The following is a 12,911-nucleotide window of genomic DNA, read 5'->3' as shown; positions in this document are numbered from 1 at the left end:
CAGCCCTAAGTGGAGGAAGTGCATTCGGTAGGGCGTTGAGCTCCTCGAGTATCATCGCGGAGAGCATGCAGAAATCAAGCGCAGGCAGCGGAAGGAGCGTGCTGCAAACCAGGCTCCCTGCCCACCCTTTCCCTCAACGACTATCTGTCCCACCTGAAACAGAGACTGTGGTTCTCATATTGGACTGTACAGCCACGTAAGAACTCAGTCTTCTTCGATTCCGAGAGACTGCCTATGACTGTCCTTCGAGACAACGGTTCTGAAACTGGAAAAATCACCAGTAACATTAACCCAACCTAGTAACATTAATGAAACTTTATTAGTGATGTGCTTCAGCACTTCAGATCCTCCCGTCTGTTGTGGTGAACATTAATTTTTACATTTGGGACCCGAGTTATGCGCAGAATTATTCTGCCGAGCTTCCGGTTCGTTGGCAGGAGTCACTCCACTTTCGGTTCGTTGGCAGGAGTCACCCCGTAATAAAGGACAGGACAATTGTTAAATGGAAATCTTTATTGTGAGCATTAAGACAATATTGTCTGCACAAAAACCTACATGTCTGATACAGAATTCATCCAGCATACCGAGACTCTTGGGGTTGCATAAACTAAACATAGACCTTGGTTAATACTAACAGATTCACATATAAATTAATTGCAGTTTCCTGGAAGACAAACCCAGTTTATAGAAAATATAATTTTACTGTACAAATTTACATCACATTCAAATCTAATTAAGTTGCTTACACAAATGTTTTTTTTAATAGCCACCATTTACATATATTGCATTTCACCTACTGCTGCAATATTATACAATCAGAACAGCCATTTTTCACATTATTTGTTTTCTGGGGTTGAAAACTTGTGTTGTATCCGCTCCCTTGCATAACCATCCCATAATAATTTTTTTTGAAAACACACCACTTATTGCAAAATACTGCAGAATGGCGTCCTCCACTTAGCAACATACAGAATATTTTTCAAAGGAAGCACTATACTTAAAACAGCACCAGTGTACAAGGTGCAAAAATCCAACACTAAAACACCCAATCCTTAAAGTTTAAGCCACCAATAAATTATTGAAAACTCCCCTTTAAAAAAAAACACACATACACAGAGAATCCATGTATAGAATTTCTGAAGTACCAAAATGCTACACCTAGCTTCAGGAAGCCAATATAAAATGTAATTTACATTCATAATACATGTTCAAGATTGCACTGAAACCAGCGGGCTTACCATGCTACTCTGCTTCAATATACTTCGGTGCCACTGTAACACGTTTGCATTACATTCAATCTCAGGTGCAGTACAAAGAAAAGTAGCAACTGTTACAAAACCAAAAATTAAATAAACACGCCTGAGAGAATCTTCGAACCATGAGAGTAATGAATATATTGTTTTATTTATGAGCCGAGGGAGGCCATTCAAAACACAGAAGCCACTCCAAATTATAGCCGTCTTTTCAATCCCAGTTTTGCTCCTTTTACTTCATCATCACAGGCAGTCCCTCAGACTGTTGTCAATCATTGTTGCGCCCATTCCTTCACCAGGCTACATTCAATGAGGTCATTTGTTTTCAGAACTTTGAAAGTAGCTTGTGTTATAGCTGTATTACCAGCACACGAATAAAACATACATTTTAAAAGTGATAATTCCAAAAAGCAAACAAGACCAGAAAATGCTGGAGCCACTAATGGACGAGTCAATATCGGAAACAACACAGCAGCTCAACGTTTTAGTATGGGTCTGGTGCAAGCATCCTACGCAAACTCTACTGTTTCCCCTTTCAGATGCTGCCTGAGCCGCTCTGTATTTTCTGTTTAATATATGTATGGGTCCTGTGCAACAATGCACTTCCGCAGTGGGGAGCTGTGGATTTCTGTACTGCAATTCTCTGTGCAGAGTTCCCAATTTAGGTGGGCGCTTTGAAGGAGGTACCATTCCAGAGAGGAGGGGCGGGGTTAAATCCAGCTTGACAACCCAAACTGCCACTGTGAGTAGAGGTGAAAACATTGGCAAAGACCTGGAAATAGGATGTCTCCAATTCTCCATTAGTGAATAGTACAGGGTATAATAGCTTGCAAAATTGCAGCGGGGGTGGGGGGGGAGGGGATTATTTTAATAACTGAAAGAAAAAGACTGGTATTTATATAGCAATGTTCTTATTCTCAGGGCATCACAACACCAATTAAGTACTTTTAAGTGCAGTCACTGTTGTAATGTAGAGAAATCTGACAAGCCAGTTTATGCATCTGAAGATCCTACACACAGCAAAGGGATAAATGACCAGAAAATCTGATTTAATTATGTTGATTGAGGATTAATGTTGGTCAGGACACCGGGAGAACATCCCTGCCCTTCTTCAAATAGTGCCATGGGATATTTTATGTCCATCTGAGAGGATAGATGGGGCCTTGGTTTAACGGCTCATCTGAAAGATAGCACTTGCAACAGTGCAGCACGACTTCAGTCCTCATGTCTCTGGAATGGGGCTTGAACTGATGACCTTCTGAGGCAGAAGCAAGTACTATTAATGAGACAAGGTTGACACCGTAAAAATCCATTTATCCACTTTAAATGGAGTAAACATTTTTTTTTAAATAAAAGATTAATGGAGCTGAAACGAGTTACAATTAGGTTGATTTGAGGAAATCCTACATTGGATAGGAAACCACCCAGAGATTAATGAAATAGAAACATAGAAAATAGGTGCAGGAGTAGGCCATTAAGCCCTTCGAGCCTGCACCGCCATTCAATAGGTTCATGGCTGAACATGCAACTTCAGTACCCCATTCCTGCTTTCTCACCATATCCCTTGATCCCCCTAGTAGTAAGGACTACATCTAACTCATTTTTGAATATATTTAGTGAATTGGCCTCAACAACTTTATGTGATAGAGAATTCCACAGGTTCACCACTCTCTGGGTGAAGAAGTTTCTCCTCATCTCGGCTCTAAATGGCTTACCCCTTATCCTTAGATTAAAACGAATTTGAAAAGAGTTGCATAAATGTGTCGTAGGAAGGAACATTTAGAGCTATTTCTAAATGGAATTAAAATGGTACATAATGAGATAGGGAAATGAAATAAGTACATATCTGGCAATTGTCTGATCAGAGATAAATGGACCCTTTTCATTCCTAGATCCTTTGTTCTTGGAATACAGGATTGGATTAACTGAAATTATTCCAGCCTAAAGCTGAGAACAACAGGAAGAACTAGAATGGTCTCGTCACAAAGGTATCTCCACGACAAAAAAAAAGCTTTTCCAAACTAGCTCTTACCCACTGGATCATCAAATTCTGCATTAAGTTACATGGTTTATCATTCGTATTCCTGATTACCCGTTTTTTTATATGCAACATCTCTACCAAACAACTTCTAGTTAAATTACCATTGGTTTTATAACCTTTTTCAAGCTGCTCAATTTTTACGTTTTTCACAAAACCTTCAACTCTTTGTCCTTTCTTCAACTACAGTCCTCAATTCTCTCGCACACCAACTACTGACCTTCAATTTCACATATCACTGGAACTAAATGGACTTGCCTAGTCGTCACAGCTCTGCAGGATTCTCAGATGTCATCTATATTTTTTGTCCTTTAAACTCCCCCACTCCTACCTCTGGTTACATGCATCCTCCTTCAGTCAGAAGGGTGGAACAGATTTCTCTGCAACTATCAATACCGGCTTCAAATTCCCAACACAATATGACCTTTTTGGAGGGGTGGGGGAAGGAGATTTGAGACCTAAAGCCCCACTGAGTACTCCATTTGGAGGCTTCGGCAAGAATTGCCAGAGCCACCATAAGAGGACAAGTTCAAATTTCAGTTTAGGCTGAAAGCTAAAACTTCAAATCTAATGCACTCGGTGCTACTGTTTGCAACTGTCAACTCTAGGTGAAAATCTTCACTCCTGTTAAAATTTGGAATCATTAGCGCAACAGTATTTTGTTATGAGACTAATACTTAATATGGTGGTTGCAAAGATTTTATAACTTCAGGAGTAACAGACTATTATTTTAATACTAGAGCTACTAGGTTATGCTGGCAAGGTTAGATGAAGAGGGGTGGGAGGAGGCTCTTGGAGTATAAACACCAGCATAGACCTATTGGGCCAAATGGCCAATTTCTGTGCTGTACATTCTACGTAATCCTCAAGGACTCACTGCAGACTACAGGGCACCGCATATTTAAGGTTCAACGAGTCAAACATCCATGGGGGTTGAGACCAAGTGCACGCTTCAGGCGAAGCGATGTCAGAGGGCAGGGGATAATTGGATCAGGATGTGGATAGAATGTTGTCTTCAGTTTTAAGTTATATACTCTGTCATTAACTTTAAGTTTCCATTGCACGTTCAACTTAAAAACGACAACATAGCAATAACACACTGGAAGGAGTGAACAGTTTGGAGGATCAGGGAGCTGAAAATGCTTGGGATGCAATACCAGGATTGCACCTGCCAATACTCTTGAGCTCCAACTCCATTGGAGTTTGCAGGGTCAGCAAGAGGTCCCTTAAGAGCATGGTGCAACTAGGCACAGGCACCACTACGGGCACAACTCTGGCACCCGCCTGCCCCATTCAGCCACAAACTCCGGTGCTCGCCCAGCATCGGGCACCCCTCCCAACCCAGGCCACATTCTCTTTAGCTCCCTGTAGAAGTTTTTAATTATCTTGCTTTTCTCAAGAGGTGCAGACCCTTTCCCCGGTGGGGGCCTATATTTGTCCGTTTAGAGGCTAGCATAGCTGAACTCACTCGATGTGCTGGGCTCCACAGAAAGACTGGGTCCTGACTTAGCAAACAGAACAGGAACTCTCAGCCCAAGGAATCCCCACCTCCAATGACATTTTCCTCGTTAGGGGGCAGGCAGAGGTTCCATGCAAGCCAAAAACTTCCAGTGTCTCTTCCATTTTCCAGGGGAACCACCAGCCTTCTGCCTGAGTTGAGGTGAAGATCAGCAGAACTCCCCCAAAGAATTTCAGCCACCTGAAGTCTTGTTTCTAAAATTTGAACCTTTCCAACTTTTATATAAAGTTACAATAACTTGCATTTATATAGCACCTTTAACATATTAAAACATCCCAAGGCGCTTCGCAGAAGGGCAAAAAGACAAAATTTTACATGGATACAAAAATGGAGACACAAGGACAGGTGACTAAAAGCTTAGTCAAAGAGGTAGGTTTTGAGGAGCGTCTTAGAGGAAAGAGGTGGAAAGGTTTAGGGAGAGAATTCCAGTGTATAGGGCATAGACGGCTGAAGGCATGGCTGCCAATGGTAGGACGAAGAAAGTGGGGAATGCACAAGCGTTGGAGGAACACATAGTTCTCAGCGGGTTGTAGGGCGAGAGGAGGTTACAGAGATAGGGAGAAGCGAGGCCATGGAGGGATTTGAACATGAGGATGAGGATTTTAAAAAAGGAGTTGTTGCTGGACCAGTAAGCCTATGTAGACCAGCGAGCACAGGGGTGATTGGTGAGCAGGACTTGATGCAAGGTAGGACACAACAGGAAGCTGGAAACAACTGTACTAGTGCATCTACTGCAAAGGGTCACAAGATACCTCTAAACGTGTTATGCAACAAGTGCGCCAATGATACTCAACAGCAACAATTGGAGCACATCCCTCATTTATAGAGCAAAAAGTTGAAATCTGTCTAAAATGTCTTCCTTCTTTACCCAAAACCTGTACTTGCTTATTGCTGATGAGAACAGCTTCCTTAATTTTGTGTGTTTTGTTGGTGCCTGTGTGAGCTAGTTCACTCTGCTGAATCCAAAATCTATTTCCTTTTGCAATGGCTAACTCAGCAGGAGCGTTCAAGGTGGCAACACATGATCAGTGTCATTAAATGAACGAACGAACAAAGGACTCAGGGATTAAACAATCCGATCAGTCTAAAATAACCACCTCTGGAACTGGCTTCAAAATACAGGTCAAGATTCAATGATTCACGTGTTTCATAGATTGCAACATTCAACAAGTAATTTTCAAAATTAATTTCAACCCTAATCAATTATATCTCTGAACCCCCCCCAATTTTAAATATGGTGCAAAACCTTTCAAATGTGCAACCCACAAAAATAATGGATGGTACTGCATGTTGACTTATTGAAAAGAGTTGAATGTTATTTTGATTGGTATTTTCATATTGTCTTTTACAGAGGGAAATTGTATCTGTTCAGTTATCCAACCTAGTTGTACTTCCACCCGTATTGTCCGGATAGGGTTAGGTATATTGCATTTTACAGTACTATGATCCATAAGCATGTTATGTAAACTAAACTGCAAATTTAAAGAAGGCTTTTATAAGTCAGAGGGGAAAAATAATTTAAAATCTGAATTATTTAAGAAATATTGATTGTCTCAGTTACATCACATTTCAATGCAAATCTCATCCAAACCAAAATGTTCATGCAAACACAGGAGAACTTAAATATCAGAATCTGTGGTCTTCATGGCAAATTAGTAGTTACAATACAGAGGTCTCTTTTTCTAATTACCACTTCTTTTTGTAGTTCAAAAATCTTTGAAAAAGACTATTCAAACAATTGTCTGTTTCACATTAGCAAGAATTTAGTTTGTATGTAAACACTCATTGAATGTGGCTCTATTTACAGAGTGGTCCTCAGCATTAGCCTAGACCTCAGGTACAGGATCCAGTTACTAGAGGGCTTTTCCTGGACACTTGAGTCAAATGTAAGCTTTTTGGATGGAACCTTGAGTCCATGTTAAATACAAAAGGGTTAAACTCCAAGACCTGAATTGTTCACTGGGGTGCCGAGCTTTTTGACGTTAGAACTCCTGGTCCAGGGCCCAGGATTCATGCAGCCTCGCGTTTGTGTAAATTAGGCAAGTGCTAGACAGAAAGCACACACACTGGGCAACCCACACAGTCAGACAAGGGATTCCTCAACCCCTCCTCTCTCCTCCCCCCCGCCAAGGGAGAGTGGGGGAAAAGGGCAGAGAGAGAGAGGAAGGGTCTTTTCAGGGACTCAGGCAGCAAACAAGATCCAGGAATTTTCCTTTAGTAACTGGTTAGGTGTAAATAGTTCAATAAAGGACACAAATTAAAATAAAATACAGAAAACAACACCCACATTCTCACTACAGTTTGTCTCGTAGTTGTGTTAACAGGGGAAAGAGGATCTAAGCAGGATGCTTTTCTTGCATTTTCTCTTCATTTCTTGTAATTACCACACTTTTGAGGATAATACACATTTTGGATATTTGGGGGTCACATGTTGAAAATGTACAGGGTAATATTTCTTACCATCTATTCACTAATAAAGGTAAATCAAGTAGACTGCATCAAAATGACACTGAATCTCGGGTCAATATGGCTCACGCGTGGGACTTGAAAGTAACAATGGTCCACTCGATCAAGGTCAGTGCATTTAGCATCAGACCAGCGATGACACTGCGATTGGTACAATGCTCCCCTGAAAGCAGTTCTAATACATCTTCTCTGTGCTATTCTTGTCATACAGGAACTTTTGTGCAGACTTTCTACACACTGGTGCAGTGCAGACTGCTGTCAATAGATATGTGTGTGTGCAAAGTACTGCAAGTAAATTTAAGTTTGTCAATCAATATCCATTACCACACACCCCAACCCGCTGCACAGAAAATTTATGGATCAGTTACTTGCATCACCTGTTATTTAAGTAGATCCTTCACCTTAATTTTGATCCCACGTGGAAGAATTTAAATAGATGTTCTGTTAGCTTATTGTTCTATCTAAAGCACTTGCTGCTTTATGCTCAAATTGTGAATTTGGTTGAGAATTTCCCCCGCCTTTCCAGCTCCCCTTTTAATTCTGTGCCCGCAGTACCTACAATTTTACAGGATAAAGAAATCTGGCCCCGATTATAAGATTTGCATCCAAGCTGTCCATAACTTGCCTTTCGTATCGGTCATCAGCAGCAGATCGTGAACAATTCAGCAGGTAAGTCTTCAATCAATGTGAAACAGTTTAATGTGAACAGCTTAACTAAGTTTCTGTTCTTTGACTCAATTATTATTCTGTGGATTCAACAGGAGTTTTTATGATGCACTCTCTGAATTTAAATGTACATAAAACTTCGAAAGAACTGATGTTGCAAAATCTCCATCAATTAAAAGGCATGTTTGAGACAGCTCTTTTGCTGCCACTTATATCAAGACATGTATTATTTAATGAACCATTTTATGTGTAGGCAACCAAGTCTCCTGATACTCAACAGATCTGTCCTTTCCTCTTTTACTAGCCAACTCAACTGTTGCACAAAAATGTAGTGAATCTTGAAGAAACACTTTTTGGAAATATTTTGAGGAACATAACTTGATAATGGTATCGCTGCAACACAGCCCATGTAAAACAAAGTGAGCAATCACATTAAAGCTTTGGATTGCTTTGCTGTTCCAGAATTCCCAGGTCAAGTCTTTCGAACCTTGCAAGACCTTTGCTACTATTAATGCTGAAGAGAGAACAGGAGAAATAAAATAGGTTAACTTCTTTTTTCAATTCCATCACAGCAGGGAAAGTGACTGCACAGAAAAGACAAGCCAACTGTATTCCTACCTACAGTCACTGAGTAGTCAAGTTAACTTAAAAATCTGGACCAGAGCTAATCGTCAAATGAAAACTTTAAAAAAAGTAGAAAACCACACACAGTGCAGATGTTTTGCTTCTTCAGCGTGCGTGTAGTATTAGTATAGTCAGCAGTAAAAGCAGACCGAGTTCAGTGGCAGGTATTGTGTTTGAAGTATTTCCAGGTAACCAGGCTCATTCTGTTAATATGAAAGGTGGTTTTCTGCAAACAATGTTATCTTTGAAGCCATTAGCCCAGAGAAAGAAAATCAGAAAGGCAAAGAAGCTTTGGGAGGGTTAGGGATTACTGTTACGTTGTCTCCGAGGGTTAAGTTGGGAAGGTTTAACGATGGAAATGATTGCCAAAGTTGTTGCATCACAGGGGAGCAAGTTTGGATGCATGCAAGGCAGATCCAGATATTGCACCAACAGCTACAACCTGGAAAGGAAGAAAAAAAAACACAGGAGAATTCAAAGTTAATCAGTGTTAAGATAAAAGAAACCAACTCAAACCATGCACGTGAAAAACTGCAAATCACAAGCTTTCAGTATTAATTTCCTTCATTAGTACAGGCAACAGAGTATTAGGAAAAAGATGCTAATTTCTGAATATAAAACCAGCTCTAATGCTAACTGTGTTCTAAAATCCTACACCAAAATTTACCTGGAAGTAGAGAACTTAACACTTTTAGGGTCATACTATAAAAGCATCTTCAGGAATAGAAAAGGCCCATTAGGTTGAACAATATAAACTCATTTTCCACACATCAACTACACTCACCCATGCTCTAATCAGGGCACAAGGATTATGTTTTCAAATATTTTACAATTTATTGCTACAATTGACTCGTTATGTTTTCTACAAATGAATAAATTAATGTATACATTCTGTTTCTGGATTTCAATCACAACAGACCCAAGGCTTCAAATTAAATCTGGTCCTCTGGACAAAGCCAAAGAGTTCTTCAAAATAAAGACACCGGACACACACTGCAGATGGACTTGCAACTTGGAATGCTAATTAATCCCCGTGCAATTGTGTCCTGACTATTGGTGGTCCATGTGGATAGCTTCCTCTTCTGGATGTGCACCTTAAGGGAAGGCATTCTACTTAAGGACAGTGGGAGGGCATGGAAACTTGGTAACATACTTGCTGTTTATTTTCAGGATTAGTGAGCAGCAATAAATGTACAAGTGGTGGTAACATGGTGTCAAAACACACTATGTACAGGAAAGACTGAAGAAAGAACTGATTGAGACCGATCTGGGCATACTATATGAAGAAAGACTGAACAGCATAATCATTTTCTAAACTCTATCTCTAAATGCAAGGGAGATATGTTCCCCCTAATTTTTTGGGGGGTGTACGGTCCCTGTAACAGACTTCGCTGCCCATACCAAATTTTGCGCATGTGTGATATGTCTCATTGAGAAGCCAGCAAGTGGCCTGCTTTGGGGGCTCCAACAGCTGCATGGCCGCACAGCTTAATGGGAATATAGAGTATAGTTATTTTTGAGCATAAGTTTTTTTTTAAAACCTTAATTCTTCTGATTATATTAGCACTGTATTAAAATGGTGGACTGGCATATTTACAATGCAAATGTCAACCATGATCTAAAATATTCTGAAGTAAAATCTATTGCGAGGGGAAGAGGTGTTTGCTATAAACTAGTTCTTATTGTTCAACAAAGTTGGACCATCCAAAAAGCCATCATACCACTGGAATATTTTAGCCCAGGTAAATATAGAACTATAAGCAACTTGTAAATGTTTGGTATCATGTAATTTGAGTTATGTGCAATAAACAATAGTTTTGAAACAGTGATAAACTTCATTTTGGTATCCAGTCACTGGAAAATGACTGCTTAACTGACTAGCCTTTTTTTTTTACTGTGATAAATATTTGAGGAGGTTATAGATTGCATGTTGGGTTACAGATCACAAGGAAGGATCAGATAAAATTACATAAAATTTTGAAGCTGGGAAGGAAGTTAATATATCTAAAAGTGAAAGCAGTTACTCACTACTTGCTGCGGTCTCTTTTTTTCAGAATGACAACCTAAATGAGATACAGTACATTGTTTAGAATGAAGAGACAAATCTTAGAAGCCAAATGTAATAGTAACACATTTTAAAATATTTTCCAATCAATCACAGTTTATTACAAATACCGGTAACATGGCGTTTTCCGACTTTAACAAACTGGCCATAGTTCTATATTTGCAGAGTTCCAAAATACTGATCAGCAACATATTCAAATACACAGTTTCTAAACTACTTTTTAGTTAGTGGAATAACAGCTTTGTTAAACAGTAAGTTATCCTATTTTTTGCCCTAACTTTTGTACATTGCGACAATGGAAACCATTTAAAATCTTTCACTGTACCACTAAACAGAAAACAAGTCATGGATGTATTTTATATCGTCAAACAATAATGCTTACATTTCCTTTTCTCTTTTCTTTAATGCCAAGATGACTTGAAGGCTATTCCTTCCCACTACAAACCCCAGGTTCCTGCACTTGTCTCAGCCTCCAAACTCTCAAAATTAAAAACCTCAACAAAAATGTCCTGGTAACCCCTTGCAACCACTTCATTCAATCAAATTAAGCAAATAGTGAATTAACTAAGCAAGTGTTCTCATTAATAGGGTATCCACTAACTAGCACAGATTGTTTTGGGAAACGATGGGAAGAACATTTGTCTGGATTTTGTAATAACCCATTCTGAACTTCACATTTACAATATTCCAAAACACTGCACTGTATGAAACAATCTCCTGATGCTTTTTTCAATGTTCAAGAGATCATAGAATCAGAAAAAATGCAGAATTATGCTACAGTTTACTATGTTCTCTAGGATTTAAATATTTCTGTAAGCTTTTCCCCATCTTTGAAATCTAACCACCCCAAACCCTTCTTAGCCTGAAGACCTGCTCCTATGCCTTTCGCCAGTTGCACTTTAATCAACAGCTAGGAGGTGGGCTGTTCAAACATGGCCTGGATAATGCTTCCTTGAATTCCCCCCTCCCCCCCACTTGTGGGTAAGCATCTGGTCTCTGCTCAGTGATCCTCCTGCCATGCTGGCATTCGATGCACAGGGACTCGCGGGTGCAAACTTGCACCCAAACACTCCATGGTGCACTACAATGGGGACTTCTACCTGCTACATAGGAACAAGAGTCGGCCACCCAGCCTCTCGAGCCCATTCCGCCATTCAATTAGATCATGGCTGATCTGCAGCTCAACCCCATCTACCCATCTTGGTTCCACAACCTTCAGTACCCCTGCCTAACAAAAATCTATCAATCTTAGTTTTAGAGATCTCAATTGACCCCCAGCTTTAACAGCTTTCTTGGGGGGGGGGGGGGGGGGGGAAAGAAGAGAAAGAATTTCAGATTTCCACTACCCTTTGTGTGAAGTAGTGCTTCCTGACATCAACCCTGAACAGCCTAGCTCTAATAGTCCCGCTATTCTTGACCCCCCCACTAGAGGAAATAGTTTCTCTCAATATAACCTACCAGCTCCTTTAATCATCTTAAACACCTCAACTATATCACCTCTTAATCTTCTATACCTTAAGGAAATAAAAGCATAGTCTATACAACTTGTCCCCACAGTTTAACCTTTTCAGCCCCGGTATCATTCCGGTGAAGCTGTGCTGTACCCCCTCCAAGGCCCATATATCCTTCGGTGCCCGGAACTGAACATAGTACCCTAAATGGGGACTAAACAGAGCTTTATATAAAACTGCAACATAACTTCCACCCCTTTGAGATAAAGACCAACATTCCATTAGCTTTTAAAAATTATTTTCTTGCCTTCCATCAGAATGTGGAAAGAAATACCACTGGAGACCAGTGTTAGCAGGATTTACTATCACATGTTTAGATCTACAGGTTAACAGTGAAATATTTGGCAATTTCACCCAAATCCCGAGGAGACCCACAAAAAATAGCTAAAACTTTTTAGAAAGGGCTGCTATAGCTTGGTAAACTGCCACCAACAGAAAAATGAGACTAATCAAAAGGAAGACTACTTTTATTAGAAAGAGAAATACTACAGAAAAACAGCAGAGTGTACACGAGATCCAAGTTAGCCTTTCTCAAGGGTTTCATTGATGTTTACAAAGCAGGGTGGTGATGCAAGGCTCGGTGCCAGTGGTGCTCGTGAAGGGAGTAAGGATGCCAACATCTTAGAGAAGATGATTCACAGTCACCAAGATTCAAATATTCCCAAGAGCATTGAAGATAAAAGGATAGCAAGAATATCAAGGTTCAACAACAGTATTCAAAGTTTAAACACAGGTGAATGGCGAGGTGTTCAAATGAAAGGTCAGGTGT

General features: G+C 40.1%; 1 protein-coding gene across 9 annotated transcripts in view; it reads right to left on the bottom strand.

The window, feature by feature from the left end:
- Positions 1-501: 501 nt before the first annotated feature.
- The window catches only part of LOC139226329 (kinase suppressor of Ras 1-like), a 222,899-nt gene continuing 210,489 nt past the window's right edge, over positions 502-12,911 (bottom strand). For 7 of the 9 annotated variants that reach the window (XM_070857001.1, XM_070857003.1, XM_070857006.1 and 4 more), the window contains one exon: positions 12,592-12,762. In XM_070857001.1, the coding sequence (XP_070713102.1) occupies positions 12,693-12,762 (70 nt within the window). In that variant the 3' untranslated portion in view covers positions 12,592-12,692. Of the gene's footprint in view, positions 8,457-10,594; positions 10,630-12,591; positions 12,763-12,911 lie in introns of those variants that run through there. The other 2 variants (XM_070857004.1, XM_070857009.1) reach the window with 2 other exon arrangements.

Source organism: Pristiophorus japonicus, chromosome 16, assembly GCF_044704955.1.
Source record: "Pristiophorus japonicus isolate sPriJap1 chromosome 16, sPriJap1.hap1, whole genome shotgun sequence".
In the NCBI taxonomy this organism is placed as follows: Eukaryota; Metazoa; Chordata; class Chondrichthyes; family Pristiophoridae; genus Pristiophorus; species Pristiophorus japonicus.
The sequence above is the reverse complement of the archived record's forward strand: the minus strand, read 5'-3'. Positions and strand labels throughout refer to the sequence as shown.